This window comes from Hyperolius riggenbachi, chromosome 11, assembly GCF_040937935.1.
Source record: "Hyperolius riggenbachi isolate aHypRig1 chromosome 11, aHypRig1.pri, whole genome shotgun sequence".
NCBI lineage: Eukaryota > Metazoa > Chordata > Amphibia > Anura > Hyperoliidae > Hyperolius > Hyperolius riggenbachi.
The window spans coordinates 9947321-9965069 of NC_090656.1; the positions used below are offsets into that span (position 1 = coordinate 9947321).

The 17749-nt window shown below is 43.6% G+C and overlaps 1 protein-coding gene across 5 annotated transcripts in view; it reads right to left on the reverse strand.

The window, feature by feature from the left end:
• The window catches only part of LOC137537636 (fibulin-7-like), an 88480-nt gene that overhangs the window by 19677 nt on the left and 51054 nt on the right, over positions 1-17749 (reverse strand). The window contains exon 1 of one of the 5 annotated variants that reach the window (XM_068259540.1): positions 11816-11947. The exons of 3 other annotated variants lie outside the window; for them this stretch is intronic. In XM_068259540.1, coding sequence (XP_068115641.1) covers positions 11816-11818 — 3 coding nt within the window. In that variant the 5' untranslated portion in view covers positions 11819-11947. Of the gene's footprint in view, positions 1-11762; positions 11948-17749 lie in introns of those variants that run through there. One more of the 5 variants, XM_068259542.1, reaches the window with a different exon arrangement.

Below are 17749 nucleotides of genomic sequence, written 5' to 3' on the forward strand. Positions count from 1 at the left end.
TTACAAAAAAACAAACAAACAAAAAAAAACACAAATATTTACCTAAGGGTCTACTCTAAACTATTTAAATATCTATGAAATATTTCTATATTAATTTTTTTTATAAGCTTGTAAATAGTGATGGATGCAAAACAGGAAAAATGCTCTTTTATTTCCAAATAAAATATTGTCGCCATACATTGTGATAAGGACATAATTTAAACTGTGAAATAACTGGGACAAATAGGCAAACACAATACGTGGGTTTTAATTATGGAGGCATGTATTTTAAAACTATAATGGCCGAAAACTGAGAAATAATGAATTTTTTCCGTTTTTTTCTTATTCTTCCTGTTAAAATGCATTTACAGTAAAGTGGCTCTTAGCAAAATGTACCACCCAAAGAAAGCCTAATTGGTGGCGGAAAAAACAAGATATAGATCAGTTCATTGTGATAAGTAGTGATAAAGTTATAGGCGAATGAATGGGAGGTGAACATTGCTCGGATGCATAAAGTGAAACCGTCGTCTGAGAGCTTAAGTGGTTAAAAGGAAATAAATATGTCTTCATATTCTTCTCACTTTAGTTATCCTTTAAACCCGTGAGAAAAAAAAATGCATAAGTTACATACTTACCTCAGTAGAGCAAAGTCTCAGTCCAGTAAAAATAAGTAGAAAGTGCCGGCTGCTTACCTGGTAGCAGTGTTCCGGCGAGTCCTCCAGGACGGCCCCTCCTGAGATTGTGTAAGTCCCCCCTCCCAAATCGGAAACACCTTAAGAGAATTAAAATAATTAATTGATGCAGTATAAATCCCACCTCCTCACAATCTCCCACAGTTTATGCAAAGAGAAGAATAACGAACCACACTCCCCTTATAAATAAAAGGTAAAAGTCAGGGTTGGGAACTAGGCGGCCGTCCTGGAGGACTCGCCGGAACACTGCTACCAGGTAAGCAGCCGGCACTTCCTCCCTTCGTCCTCCAGGACGGCCCCTCCTGAGATTTAGCGAGAAATTTACCCTAGGGTGGGATGACTGCTTGCAGAACTTTACAACCAAAAGATTGGTCTTGAATGGAGAGGAGTTTAACTCCGTAATGCTTAACGAATGTCAAATGCCTGGACCATGTCGCAGCCAGACAATCTGTTCCAAAGAGACTCCCGACCTTTCTGCCCATGATGTCGATAAAGATCTGGTCGAGTGTGCTGTAATATGAGCAGGTGCTATTACCTGAGCTTCTGAGTAAGCAAGAGTAATAACCTCCCTAATCCATCTAGACACCGTAGCTATAGAAACCTGAACTCCTGTTCTAGAACCTCCGAAAGCTATCAGAAGGTTAGCTGAATTTCTTCAGTCCTTGGTTCTTCCCAATGGGACATGAAGTCTAAGATGCAATATAAGTACCACCTCATTCTACCTATCCTGAGTGCATTGAATATTACCTTGAATCAGTAGGAGATTTAGCAATGGATTTAGGTGGGTATATCCATTTGTTGTAGAGGCTACGTGGAAAACTAATTACCGGTAACCATACTTTTTGGCTTCTGCTTGCCTCCACCATAGGTGACCAATGAGAGTTAGAATATAACCTCTTCTCAGGATAGGACCACTCCAAGGATTGATTTCTTGGTAGATCCAAAACGATAGAGCTTTATGAATGTGACAAAAGAGGCCCATGCGGTAGCTTCACCCTCATATCCAGTGAGCTTAATTTACCTCTTTTTTAATTGAGAAATTAGCACATAAAGATAAAGATTCCCTGATCCTTGTGGAAATCAGACCTAAGTTTCGTAGAAATAAGAGCGGTAACCTGAAATCAATTCTATTTTTCAGGACAGACATGGATGGTGGTTAAATGTATAGGGCCTGTATTTCTCCAATACACCTAGCCACCGCTGTCACCACCAACAAACATCTAAGTCTGTATAGTGATAGTCTTACTAATTCAGACGAATGGCAGCCTCACTTTAAGATGAGCAGACTGTTGGAATGTAAGTATACTTGAATTCTCGTCTCAGGTACTGAAGTCTAGTAAAGACTTGAGATACAGGGTCTCTTTAAGCAGAGTTTCTCGGAGAGAAATGATACAGTCATGTACCAGGAACAGGTCCCTCTTGGAAGGCCACATAATGGGTTATCAGGTCTAACTGCCCCCGACAGTTAGACGACGGACACCGTAAACAAAGCCGATATTTACAAAACATTGCATTCTTTGTAACTAGGTTATAAAGCAATGGCTTATTAATTAATGAGGTGGGTCACATGCCCATGCCAACACAAGAATGCTTAATAAAGCCCTTTGAAAGGTGAAGAAGGCTGTCTCCGCTCTATCCCCTGTATGCTGATGAGTTTCTGGTGCCGGAGCAAAAGGTGTGTGGTGCTGTTGCCAATGGCAACCAGCATATAAAATTCTTACACAGACCATGCCTTCAGATATCGAGAGGCCACTATAAAATGGCCTGACCCTGCTTCACAAAGATCATCCAAGATCTGCAAGAACAATAGCACCTTTACCAAAGGTAGGGCTACAGCAGATGCCAAACCTGTTTTGGTCAGTCTGACGCAAAAAGAATACCTGTGGTCTGATCCTACATCCCTTTTCGAAGTACCCTTTAAGGGGGAAAAAACGTATGCTCCCCCCTGTGCCGCAAAAAAAAAAGTGTTCACACTCTCTGGAGAAAAAACGAACAACATTGTTCCAAGCAGAAACCAGGTAGCTGCAAATTGTCAAACATATTTGTTTGGACACCAGTTCTGAGATGGTTGTTTGCAACTCAACCTACATGCTAGAATAATATCCCTTCCTTTGAGATAAGCTGATCTCAAGGAAGCACCTTGTTCACTGCCCAGCAGAATGTCTGAGCATAGGAAGTTTAAGATTATGGGTGGACTATAAGTCCCACTTGTTAGTTTAAATTGAGTCACAAGTGTAATTCCCAGTGTGAAGATTCACGAATCTGTTTTCCAACCGATTCTCTCATTTCTGGAGAGTACTCCAGACTGCCAGTAGATTAAAGAGAATATTTTCTCCAGTGAAGCACACCTGTCATGCATTTAATTGAGATTCCGATGCCCTGTACAACTCCATAGTCTTGCATCTGTCGTAATAACGAATGGATTTTATAATCCATTCGATTGCAGATTTGGTTGAGAAGTCCATTTTTAGGGAGAGTGTCACTGGATCTGACATCCAGATCGATTTCTCTATCCAACCACTGACATAGAATTGCTGTTTGAAATATTTTGTAGACAGCTTGTGCATAAGCAACAACTGGAATACAGGCAAAATGAAAGACATAGCTTGTCTGTGACCGCCTTTGCTCTGAAAAACTATCAGAGTGTTTTTGATCCAATCCTTTCTGCAGATCCATCCTAAATACTCTACAGTTGTAAAACAACCTGCATATTATCTTAGTTCTTCCTTCATTTTCACAGCTAGGTAAAGCTAGAAAATATCTTCTGTATACTCAGATTGCTGCTATTAAAATCATGTTCTTTCATAAAGATCCTGGGAACACTTGTAACCCATCAAGGAAGTACTCAGGACTGCAATGAAAAAGACTTGGGATTGAATCCTGAATTGCTGCCTCAGCATTTATGTTGCGCTTCTGTCCCGACGGACGGAAGGCGTCTGAGCTGCAGCCATTAAGGTACGCTCAGTAGGCAGTAGCATTTTCAAAGAGCCTCGCCCAAGGACTCCTTACCGAACAGGTGTAGGCTTTCTGAACAGGGAGAGCTAAGGTACTAATCCCAGTCCCCAGTGTCAGAGGTTTTTTTTTTTTTTTGTTTTTTTTTTTTCAAACAAACTTGCCATCAGAATAACTTATGCATCAACCTTGCATCTATTTATATGCAAAAAACAGTGTTGCAATTCAAATGTCTATGTGCAGAATCCCTGCACATAAGTAAAAACACATCTGCTAATAGCTTGACTCCTGTGCATATTCCCTGCACAAAATTATCTTCTGAAAGCACACCTGCTACCAGCATCATTATCTGAAAAGAGCACTTGCTATTGCAAACAGAATGTCTGTGTATAAATATTACACACCATTGTTATCTGAAAATTAGCTTTGCAAACTGAAGGTTTCTGTGCATATTTTTTGCATGTAATTCTGCATTGCATTCAGAACATGTGCCAATCCCTGAACATAACTCCTATCTGAAATGCACCATTGCATTCAGAATATCCATGTGCTAAACCCTGCACATAATTCTTATCTGATAAGTAGCATTGCATTCAGGATCTGTAAAGCACACCTGCTGGCAGATAAACTAAGCATGCATATAATTGTCTGAAAATGTATGCACACAAATCATTAACAGAAAATCCAAACTTGTTATAACATTTGTGCACAAATCATTACATGAAAGTATAACTGCTTTCAGAATAATATGGCCAACCAAAATATGTATGCATGTATTTGCATAATCCGCACCACAGCCATTCATTGTAATCAGCCATGCTTCAATTAAAATGCACAATCCCTGATTGTGGAAAAATCTACTTTGAGACCCAGATTTAAATGATTCCAACAATCAAGCAATTGATTATGTATATGGCTGCTCCCCTGTGGTATGAACGCTTGAATTTGAGGGAATTGCCAGAACAAAAAGGTGTAGCCTGCATAGGGCAAGAGGGTAAAGCTGCCCCGAAAGCTGAGAAAGTTGTAGCCATTTCCTGTTTCATGGGTTTCATCAGGTCAAATAAAGCTACTGTGGTACTTTCAGGTCTAGGAGCATAAGACTTAGACTTGATATAACAGACCAAACAAAGTCTTAGAGGTTCCTTCAGGCAACTTGCAACCACATTTAGTACATCAGCTAGACTTTGAAGTGCTTTTGAGTTTCTGTAGTACAAAACAACTCAAACACCAAGAGTCTTACTAACATGTACCCATTAACAATATGACAGGAGTCTGCAATAAACACTGAAATGTGTTTGCTTACCGGTGGATGTGACCTGACTGCTCAGTCTCACCAGTTGCAGCACTCTCCTGAGCTTCTGTGGTGGGCCCACTTGACTGCACCATGACCCCCTCAGAGCTGTAGCGTCTGCGTGTATAGCATGGCCATGGCGGTTTACAAAACTCGCACTTTCAGCCGCCTAACACGATCAGTACGCATGACGTTTTATGCATGACGCAGTACGCACCACGCGCTCACGCGTATCCAATGATGCATACATGCGACCTATCATGCAAACTTGCGTCATATTCGGGCATGCGGAAAATCCGGCATCTCTGCTTACCGCCGCCATGCCCGCAGAAAGTATAATGAAGAGAGGGAACCTCTCCAGTCCCCTTCATTCAAAATAGGAAAAAAAAAACAGGTAACCTCCTGCTTAGCTTCCAATTCTAGGCCGCACACCAGTAACAAGCCTAAATTATACTTTACAAAAAAAATAAAAAAAAACAAAGAAAAAACAATAAAAATGGTGCAGCAGGTGCCAACAGGCTCCCCTACTGAAAGGAACAACCTTCCCTGGTGCTTCCGTGGTGAGGTCTGGGAAACAAACAAAAAACTGTGGGAGATTGTGAGGAGGTGGGATTTATACTGCATCAATTAATTATTTTAATTCTCTTAAGGTGTTTCCGATTTGGGAGGGGGGACTTACACAATCTCAGGAGGGGCCGTCCTGGAGGACGAAGGGAGGAACAAAAAAGTACACTGGATAAAACACAAAAGTTCTTTCAACCCTCGCAACATATAAGATGCATCGCTCCAGTCTGTCAGTAGCAGGTTCTCAATGCTGGGAAAGGAGTGATCAGACACTGGAGATGATGCCTAGGCAAAATACTGCAATTATAAAACAACTGGATAACTGTCTTTCAAGCTGGTCACTCCAAAGAGAATTCACAAGCACTAATAAATATAAATGAATGGCTATGTGGCTACAGGCTCATACACACGTCAGACCATAGTCTTTGGAAAATGAAAGATCACAGACCAATCTTACCACCCTTCCTGTAGTATAAGAGCCATACTCTACACAGTCTATTCTATGGAGCTGAACTCCCTATCAGACAGAGATCTTACCCCCTTCCATGTAGTATGAGAGCCACACCTACACAGTCTATTCTATGGAGCTGCACTCCCCATCAGACAGAAATCTTACCCCCTTCCATGTAGTATAAGAGCCATACTCTACACAGTCTATTCTATGGAGCTGCACTCCCCATCAGACAGAAATCTTACCCCTTCCATGTAGTATGAGAGCCACACCTACACAGTCTATTCTATGGAGCTGCACTCCCCATCAGACAGAAATCTTATCCCCTTCCATGTAGTATGAGAGCCACACCTACACAGTCTATTCTATGGAGCTGCACTCCCCATCAGACAGAAATCTTATCCCCTTCCATGTAGTATGAGAGCCACACCTACACAGTCTATTCTATGGAGCTGCACTCCCCATCAGATAGAAATCTTACCCCCTTCCATGTAGTATGAGAGCCATACCTACACAGTCTATTCTATGGAGCTGCACTCCCCATCAGACAGAAATCTTACCCCCTTCCATGTAGTATAAGAGCCATACTCTACACAGTCTATTCTATGGAGCTGCACTCCCCATCAGACAGAGATCTTACCCCCTTCCATGTAGTATAAGAGCCATACTCTACACAGTCTATTCTATGGAGCTGCACTCCCCATCAGACAGAGATCTTACCCCCTTCCATGTAGTATGAGAGCCACACCTACACAGTCTATTCTATGGAGCTGCACTCCCCATCAGACAGAAATCTTACCCCCTTCCATGTAGTATGAGAGCCACACCTACACAGTCTATTCTATGGAGCTGCACTCCCCATCAGATAGAAATCTTACCCCCTTCCATGTAGTATGAGAGCCATACCTACACAGTCTATTCTATGGAGCTGCACTCCCCATCAGACAGAAATCTTACCCCCTTCCATGTAGTATAAGAGCCATACTCTACACAGTCTATTCTATGGAGCTGCACTCCCCATCAGACAGAGATCTTACCCCCTTCCATGTAGTATAAGAGCCATACTCTACACAGTCTATTCTATGGAGCTGCACTCCCCATCAGACAGAGATCTTACCCCCTTCCATGTAGTATGAGAGCCACACCTACACAGTCTATTCTATGGAGCTGCACTCCCCATCAGACAGAAATCTTACCCCCTTCCATGTAGTATGAGAGCCATACTCTACACAGTCTATTCTATGGAGCTGCACTCCCCATCAGACAGAAATCTTACACCCTTCCATGTAGTATGTGAGCCACACCTACACAGTCTATTCTATGGAGCTGCACTCCCCATCAGACAGAAATCTTACCCCCTTCCATGTAGTATGAGAGCCATACCTACACAGTCTATTCTATGGAGCTGCACTCCCCATCAGACAGAAATCTTACCCCCTTCCATGTAGTATGAGAGCCACACCTACACAGTCTATTCTATGGAGCTGCACTCCCCATCAGACAGAAATCTTACCCCCTTCCATGTAGTATGAGAGCCACACCTACACACTCTATTCTATGGAGCTGCACTCCCCATCAGACAGAAATCTTACCCCCTTCCATGTAGTATGAGAGCCACACCTACACAGTCTATTCTATGGAGCTGCACTCCCCATCAGACAGAAATCTTACCCCCTTCCATGTAGTATGAGAGCCACACCTACACAGTCTATTCTATGGAGCTGCACTCCCCATCAGACAGAAATCTTACCCCCTTCCATGTAGTATGAGAGCCACACCTACACAGTCTATTCTATGGAGCTGCACTCCCCATCAGAGAGAAATCTTACCCCCTTCCATGTAGTATAAGAGCAACACCTACACAGTCTATTCTATGGAGCTGCGCTCCCCATCAGACAGAAATCTTACCCCCTTCCATGTAGTATGAGAGCCACACCTACACAGTCTATTCTATGGAGCTGCACTCCACATCAGAGAGAAATCTTACCCCCTTCCATGTAGTATGAGAGCCACACCTACACAGTCTATTCTATGGAGCTGCACTCCCCATCAGACAGAAATCTTACCCCCTTCCATGTAGTATGAGAGCCACACCTACACAGTCTATTCTATGGAGCTGAACTCCCCATCAGACAGAAATCTTTGCAAGATGCTGCACACAAAGATGCTGTACACATGCAACAGATCAGTATCTGCAACAGATCAGTTCCTGCAAAATGCATTCATAGTCTGAGATCTGCAGATCCACATACACACCTTGTTTAACAGACATTCATCTGCAGATCAGATTCACCAGGATGGATTTTCAGATCTGCAGATGAATGTCAGTTAAACAAGGTGTGTATGATGATCTCATAGTCGACTATGAATGCAATTTGCAGGAACAGATCTTTTGCAGATACTGATCTTTTGTGTCTGTACAGCATCTGTGTGTGCAGCATCTTGCAAAGATTTCTGTCTGATGGGGAGTTCAGCTCCATAGAATAGACTGTGTAGGTATGGCTCTCATACTACATGGAAGGGGGTAAGATTTCTGTCTGATGGGGAGTGCAGCTCCATAGAATAGACTGTGTAGGTGTGGCTCTCATACTACATGGAAGGGGGTAAGATTTCTGTCTGATGGGGAGTGCAGCTCCATAGAATAGACTGTGTAGGTATGGCTCTCATACTACATGGAAGGGGGTAAGATCTCTATCTGATGGGGAGTGCAGCTCCATAGAATAGACTGTGTAGGTGTGGCTCTCATACTACATGGGAGGGGGTAAGATTTCTGTCTGATGGGGAGTGCAGCTCCATAGAATAGACTGTGTAGAGTATGGCTCTCATACTACATGGAAGGGGGTAAGATCTCTGTCTGATGGGGAGTGCAGCTCCATAGAATAGACTGTGTAGGTGTGGCTCTCATACTACATGGAAGGGGGTAAGATTTCTGTCTGATGGGGAGTGCAGCTCCATAGAATAGACTGTGTAGGTGTGGCTCTCATACTACATGGAAGGGGGTAAGATTTCTGTCTGATGGGGAGTGCAGCTCCATAGAATAGACTGTGTAGAGTATGGCTCTCATACTACATGGAAGGGGGTAAGATCTCTGTCTGATGGGGAGTGCAGCTCCATAGAATAGACTGTGTAGGTGTGGCTCTCATACTACATGGAGGGGGGTAAGATTTCTGTCTGATGGGGAGTTCAGCTCCATAGAATAGACTGTGTAGGTGTGGCTCTCATACTACATGGAAGGGGGTAAGATTTCTGCCTGATGGGGAGTGCAGCTCCATAGAATAGACTGTGTAGAGTATGGCTCTCATACTACATGGAAGGGGGTAAGATTTCTGTCTGATGGGGAGTGCAGCTCCATAGAATAGACTGTGTAGGTGTGGCTCTCATACTACATGGAAGGGGGTAAGATTTCTGTCTGATGGGGAGTGCAGCTCCATAGAATAGACTGTGTAGAGTATGGCTCTCATACTACATGGAAGGGGGTAAGATCTCTGTCTGATGGGGAGTGCAGCTCCATAGAATAGACTGTGTAGGTGTGGCTCTCATACTACATGGAGGGGGGTAAGATTTCTGTCTGATGGGGAGTTCAGCTCCATAGAATAGACTGTGTAGGTGTGGCTCTCATACTACATGGAAGGGGGTAAGATTTCTGCCTGATGGGGAGTGCAGCTCCATAGAATAGACTGTGTAGAGTATGGCTCTCATACTACATGGAAGGGGGTAAGATTTCTGTCTGATGGGGAGTGCAGCTCCATACAATAGACTGTGTAGGTGTGGCTCTCATACTACATGGAAGGGGGTAAGATTTCTGTCTGATGGGGAGTGCAGCTCCATAGAATAGACTGTGTAGAGTATGGCTCTCATACTACATGGAAGGGGGTAAGATCTCTGTCTGATGGGGAGTGCAGCTCCATAGAATAGACTGTGTAGGTGTGGCTCTCATACTACATGGAGGGGGGTAAGATTTCTGTCTGATGGGGAGTTCAGCTCCATAGAATAGACTGTGTAGGTGTGGCTCTCATACTACATGGAAGGGGGTAAGATTTCTGCCTGATGGGGAGTGCAGCTCCATAGAATAGACTGTGTAGAGTATGGCTCTCATACTACATGGAAGGGGGTAAGATTTCTGTCTGATGGGGAGTGCAGCTCCATAGAATAGACTGTGTAGGTGTGGCTCTCATACTACATGGAAGGGGGTAAGATTTCTGTCTGATGGGGAGTGCAGCTCCATAGAATAGACTGTGTAGGTATGGCTCTCATATTATTATTATTATTATTATTATTATTTTTTAGTATTTATATAGCGCCGACATTACGCAGCGCTGTACAGTATATATATATATATATATATATATATATATATATATATATATATATATATATCTTGTCACTAACTGTCCCTCAAAGGAGCTCACAATCTAATCCCTACCATTGCCATATGTGTATATAATGTAGTGTAAGTACTGTAGTCTAGGGCCAATTTTTTAGAGGGAGCCAATTAACTTATCAGTATGTTTTTGGAATGTGGGAGGAAACCAGAGTGCCCGGAGGAAACCCATACAGACACGAAGAGAACATACAAACTCTTTGCAGATAGTGCCCTGGCTGGGATTTGAACCAGGGACCCAGCGCTGCAAGGCGAGAGAGCTAACCACTACGCCACCATGCTGTCCATACTACATGGAAGGGGGTAAGATTGGTCTGTGATCTTTCATTTTCCAAAAACTATAGTCTGATGTGTGTATGCACCTTAAGGCAGAGGATCAGGACAGCCAGGCAACTAGTATTGCTTAAAAGGAAATCAATACGGCAGCCAACATATCCCTCTCTTCAAGCGTCTTTTATATGCAACTTCATAAAATATGACACATAAAGATGCCTATGCATTACTTGATTTCCTATCTAGAGACTAGCTAGCTAGCTATAGACTATGTGAGATCGGAAACCGTGTGGTCCGTCCAAAGTGGATCAACTCCCACACACTGCAATCGAGATCCAGGCGATTCTCCTCGACTAATCGATCTGAAAGATGTTGTGCCTCCACGCTCTGAACCCAAAAATCCACGGTCTAAATCATGTGAACATTAGCCGATTCCATAACGATCAACCAACATTTTCAATCCTGCTCGATCGAGTACGTTGGTCTATTAGAGCAGATATTGGCAAATTTCCATCAATTGAGCAGAATGGAACATAATCGATTCAGTGCCGATCCGATAAAATAATTGAATGGAACGGTTGGTTGTAAAGGAAAATCAAATAATGTATGGCCACTTTAAGAGATGGCTAAGTTGATGAAGGTCTAAAGGTGCGTACACACATGCGACTATAGTCGTTTGAAACGATCGTTCCAAACGACGATCGTTTAAAAAAAGCAACCAACGATGATTAAGTCTAACGACGGACGAGCTAGATCGTTAAAACCGAACGATCTAGCTTGGCGGATTTTTTCCAACGACGATCGTTTGCAAAAGTAGTACATCGCTGGAAACGGTCGTTCGTACTAGGCTTGACATGCGCATTTCGCTATTTCTCTGTGAAACTTCTCATTTTTATGCGCCAGCGCAATAGTTGCTTTACGTGATGTAACGTTCGTTCTAACGATCAGATCGTTACACACATTTAAAAACTAACTTTACTCAGGTCGTTCTTTCATCAATTAAAAGTTCGTTCGTCGTTCACAACGAACGATCGTTGTCGCATGTGTGTACGTAGCTTTAGTCTATCTGGCCGTGCAGATATAAGTGGATCTATCAGTTAATAAAAGGTTGATTTCCTCATATAACAGAAGACACCTGTGGAGATCACAGTTTTGCCTCTACACTATAAGCACACTGACCTGATCTCTGTCCCAGTATGTGCAGCAGCTTCTGCTGTGCCCCCAACACTCACCATGTGGATGTTGTCCCTCTGCTGTGCCTGCTGTGTGATGGGAAGGATGAGGAGAGCTCAGAGTGTACAGCAGAGCTTATTACCCTCCACATTCCTCTCTGGCCAGAGAAGCTGCCAGTCACCTCCCTGTACAGCAGCAGCAACAACAACAAGTCCTGTTTGTGAAAGATCCAGAGCTGCACCTGCAGAGCATTACACCACCCCGCAGAGCATCACAGCTGAAAAACACACCGCCACAGCGCCCCCCCCCCCCCCCCCCCCCCATGCTGAACCCAACACACCCCACTGGCTCACATCCCAATAACACCAGCCAATGTAACAGCAAGTTTCCCAATAACACCAGCCAATGTAACAGCAAGCTCCCGGGTCTGGCTACCGGTGGGATGGATGCATGCAGAATACTTTACAGGCATGGATGATTTTGTGACACAACTAAGCAAGAAACTTTGGCCCTGATGCACAAAACTTCTCTAATGGACTACGCCCCCCCATGGAAACAGAAATATTGTTAACATCCTGTGCTTTCAAATGGGCTTATCTGCCATCTCTGCCACAGGCAGTCATGTGACACAGGGGAGATCAAATTACATCTAGTGATTAGACACAAATGAGGGGGAATTAAACAGGCTAAACTCTTTAAATACATACAGGGCGCATTTCTGTTATGTTTTCCTTGTGTCATGTGCAAGAGTTCAGGTCCACTTTAAAGTGGTATTAGGACAACTATCGCTAAAAATTGGACTTTTAAACTACATACATATAAAATGTCCAATTCTCTGAGAGTAAAATGCACTATAAAGGACTTGCTCCCTATGTTGCTGTCACTTACAGTAGGTAATGTGAAAAGCTGACAGATCTGAAAGGATCTATACAAAGATGTCAGTCAGCCTTCCCTACTCCTTTGTACACTATTTTGGCATTTTGGACTTAACAACTGCTGTTCAATAAGTGCTTCTGAATATAAAGAAATACCCTTGAATCCCTTGTGACAGACAAACGCAGGGGGGGATTACAGCTGCCCAGAATCCCCCCCTCAGACCAGGGCCGGTGCAGTGTCTGGGGACAGGCACAAGTTGAGACACCAGAATATCTGCAGGCGTCCTGCAGCTCACAGCACCGCCCCCTTTCTTTCCCTACTACAGTTGACTTTAAATGCAGCAGCAGCGCGTGTACAGAGCATGGAGCAGCAGCGTGTGTACAGAGCATGGAGCAGCAGCGTGTGTACAGAGCATGGAGCAGCAGCGTGTGTACAGAGCATGGAGCAGCAGCGTGTGTACAGAGCACGGAGCAGCAGCGCGTGTGCAGAGCACGGAGCAGCAGCGCGTGTGCAGAGCACGGAGCAGCAGCGTGTGTACAGAGCATGGAGCAGCAGTGCGTGTACAGAGCATGGAGCAGCAGCGTGTGTACAGAGCATGGAGCAGAAGTGTGTGTACAGAGCATGGAGCAGAAGTGCGTGTACAGAGCATGGAGCAGAAGTGCGTGTACAGAGCATGGAGCAGCAGTGTTTGTACAGAGCATGGAGCAGCAGCATGTGTAGTGTACAGAGCACAGAGCAGCAGCGTGTGTACAGAGCATGAAGGAGCAGCGTGTGGTACAGAGCATGGAGCAGCAGTGTGTGGTACAGAGCATAGAGCAGCAGTGTGTGTACAGAGCATAGAGCAGCAGGTTGTGTACAGAGCATAGAGCAGCAGGTTGTGTACAGAGCATAGAGCAGCAGGTTGTGTACAGAGCATAGAGCAGCAGGTTGTGTACAGAGCATAGAGCAGCAGCGTGTGTACAGAGCATGGAGCAGAAGCGTGTGTACAGAGCATGGAGCAGAAGCGTGTGTACAGAGCATAGAGCAGCAGGTTGTGTACAGAACATGGAGCAGCAGTGTGTACAGAACTTGGAGCAGCAGTGTGTACAGAACATGGAGCAGCAGTGTGTACAGAGCATGGAGCAGAAGCGTGTGTACAGAGCATGGAGCAGCAGTGTGTGTACAGAGCATAGAGCAGCAGGTTGTGTACAGAGCATGGAGCAGGCGTGTGTACAGAGCATGGAGCAGAAGCGTGTGTACAGAGCATGGAGCAGCAGCGTGTGTACAGAGCATGGAGCAGCAGCGTGTGTACAGAGCATGGAGCAGCAGCGTGTGTACAGAGCATGGAGCAGCAGCGTGTGTACAGAGCATGGAGCAGCAGTGTGTGTACAGAGCATGGAGCAGCTGTGTGTGTACAGAGCATGGAGCAGCTGTGTGTGTACAGAGCATGGAGCAGCTGTGTGTGTACAGAGCATGGAGCAGCAGTGTGTGTACAGAGCATGGAGCAGCAGTGTGAGTACAGAGCATGGAGCAGCAGCGTGGGTACAGAGCATGGAGCAGCTCTGGGGAACTTAGAGCCAGGAAAAAGCACAGCCCTGTGCCCTGCTGTGTGAATGCTTCTCTTTCCCCTTCATTACCAATGTCGCCTGTCCTCATTATTATCTGTATTCAAACTGCTCCTGATCGATCCCGTTGTCGGTCGGGAAATTGGGGGTGGAGCTGCAGGGACAGACAGATACTTCTGTGGCAGCAGCAATAAGATGGGGTGGAGCTGCAGAGACTGACTGCTAGGTCTGTGGCAGCAGCAATAGGAAGGGATGGAGCTGCAGGGACGCTGTAATGTAGGTTTACAATAACATGGATTAGAAATATTTTTTTTTTTTTCAAATTCTTTATTTATTCACAGTGAAAAAAAGATTCATGTACAAAAAATTCCCATACATTCTAAAATGAGCAATATAAATCCATCAATCATCTCTTAAGCTCAGTCAATACACATAATCAATCCTCCTAACAGTATACCTTCATTATACAATATACAATATACATATCTACTCTCATCTCTAAATTCCATCAACTAATCTAAATTCCAATAAAACAAAGCGTTTCCATCCCATAGATATAGATTCTCTAATTTACAGAGAGACAAAAGAGAAAAAGCAGACTACCACACCTACCCTATCATTCACATCACACTTCCATCTCCATTCCCATTTATTCCCTCACACTTCACGACCCGGGTCCAGTTCCCCTTTTTCTCAACATGCTGTTATATTTCTACATTTGTATCCCTCCCTCTTGCCTGTGGTCACAGGGCCCCCATTATCCATTTGTATTCATCTAGTTTAATAAATTCTTCCCATTTATCCCATATAGCTTTAAACTGTTGTTCTTTACCTCTCAACATATAAGTCAATCCTTCCATGCGTTGTATATGGAGAATCTCTTGGAACCATTCAGTTAAAGAGGGTGCTAGATGTGACTTCCAGTTTCTCCCAATCAATATTCTTGCTGCATTAATCATATGACAGTTTAAAGTTTTCCTATATTTATTCACACTGTACTCGTTATGATGTATTAAAAAAGTGGCTGGTTCGTCTATTATTGTTGTGTCTGTTATCTTAATTATATACTCTTTAACAGCCTTCCAGAAGCCTCTTATCCTTGAACAGTCCCAAAAGATATGGAAGAAAGTACCCTCCTCCTCCCCACACCTCCAACAAATCCTATCCACATCCCCATATATCTTATTCAGTTTAGTTGGTGTCATATACCATCTAGAGAGTACCTTATAACCGGATTCCTGTATCCTTGCTGAGATTGAAGTTCTATATGATAATTCTATTATTTTCCTCCACTGCTCATCTGAAAAAGAGCAATTCAGGTCTGTTTGCCATTTTTGTCTCAATTGGATCGTCTGATCTTCTTTATCCAATAATTCTCTATAAATTTTTGTCATCACCTTTTTAACTCTCTGCGTTGATCCACACATCTGTTCCATTTTTGTTAGATTTCTGGAGAACTCACCCTTCTTCCCCTTTGACACCACAAAATGGTGGAACTGCATCAATTTCCACCAGCTTAAATTAAGGGATGGGAATTCCTCCCCCACCTCTGTTAATGTTTTCCAATCCTCTCCTTTCAGTAATGCTCCCGCTCTAATTCCAAGTCTATCCCCCCCTTCTATTCCCCCTGTCTTATCACATCCTAACTTAAAGTCCGGGTTATCTATAATTGGCATAAGTGGGGAAGGGGTGGGGGCTAAAAGATTTTTATCTCTAAACTTGTTGAATGTTTTTATTGTATGGTTCACCAGTAAACTCGCCGGATGCTGACTCTCATATGAAGAGGTGTACCATAATATATTATATAGTGGGAATTCTACCATATTTTGTTCAATATCTATCCATCTCCTCTCCTCAGGGTTCCCATGCCAATCAACTGCTCTTGCCAAGACCGCTGCATTGTAGTATAGATATGGATCTGGGACCGCCAGGCCTCCCTTGTTCTTAGGTTGAGTTATTCTAGTGAATTTTTGTCTTGGTGGTTTATCCATCCAAATAAATCTTGTAAATTCCCTTCTCATATCTGCAAAATACTTCATGGGTATAGGGATGGGTAGTGTTTGAAACACATATAGGAGTCTTGGCATAACGTTCATCTTTAATATATTAATTCTTCCAAGCATTGATAGTTTAATCTTTCTCCATCTTAACAGATCTTTTCTTATATCGGTCAGCAAAGAGCAGTAGTTTAGCTGGTATATTTTTTGGATCTCACCCGAAATTTTTACTCCTAGATATGTAAATGCCTCCCCCACCCATTTAAATGGAAAATTTACTTTTATATTATCAATTTCTGTCATTAGTAAATTGATCCCCATAGCCTGGCATTTTTCCCAATTTATTCTAAAGTTTGAGATCTCCCCATATCTCCCAAACTCTAACATTAGATTTGGAAGCGAGATGTGTGGATTTCGTAAATAAAATAATAAATCATCCGCATAAGCCGCCACCTGATGTTCTTTTTCTCCCACCTTTACCCCCATTATATCCCTATTGTTCCTAATTGAATTCAAAAATGGCTCCAAGACAATTGCGAAAATCATTGGTGACAGTGGGCATCCCTGGCGTGTCCCATTATGGATCGTTAAGGGTTCCGAGAGGACCCCATTAACCCTCACCCTAGCTGACAGTCCCCCATACAGGGCAAGGATCCAAGTCCTCATGCTCTCCCCCAGGCCAATATGTATCAATGTCGCTTTCAGAAACTCCCAGCTGACCCTGTCAAATGCCTTTTCTGCATCTGTTGACAACAACATGACAGGGTCAGCTGAGGTCCCAACCCACTGCACAAGATCCAACGTTCTAATGGTATTGTCACGCGCCTCTCTATTTGGCACAAACCCTACCTGGTCCGCATGTATAATCCCTTGCAGCCAGGGAGACATTCTATTTGCCAGTATCTTAGCATATATCTTTAAGTCCACGTTTAGCAAAGATATTGGCCTGAAGCTAGAACACGAGGAGGGATCCTTACCCTGCTTATGTATCACCGCTATATGCGATTCCAGCGAATCTCTACCCCACTTACTCTGTCTCCCTCCCTGCTCAACCAGTGAGTTTAAAGCTCTTAACCAGTGAGGTTCTAATTCCTTGCCAAACTGTTTATAGTATTCCAAGCAAAAACCATCTGGCCCAGGAGCTTTACCATTCGCCATACTCTGTATGGCCATTCTTAATTCCCTAGCCGTAATGGGCGCCTCCATTTTATCTATCTCACTTTGATCTATTTTTTTCAAGCCTGAGCTTTCTAAATACCGCGTTATTTCTTCCTCACTAGGTTTCTTTGTTTTTAAATTGTATAATTTTTCATAGAATCGCCTGAATACTTCAGCCTGGGCTTCACTACTGTGATGTTTTATTCCCTTAGGATCACATATATATGGGACATAGCTTGCTGTCTGTTGATCTTTTAAGGCTCTAGCCAACATCTTACCCGCTTTATCTCCATGTTCATAAAAGTGTCTTCTACATCTCTGCGCTGCATAGCGTGCTCTTACGAACATCATTGATCTCAGTTTCTCTCTTTCCGCCGTCAGATTGCCCAGAGTCTCAGGAGTCTGCATATTTTTATGC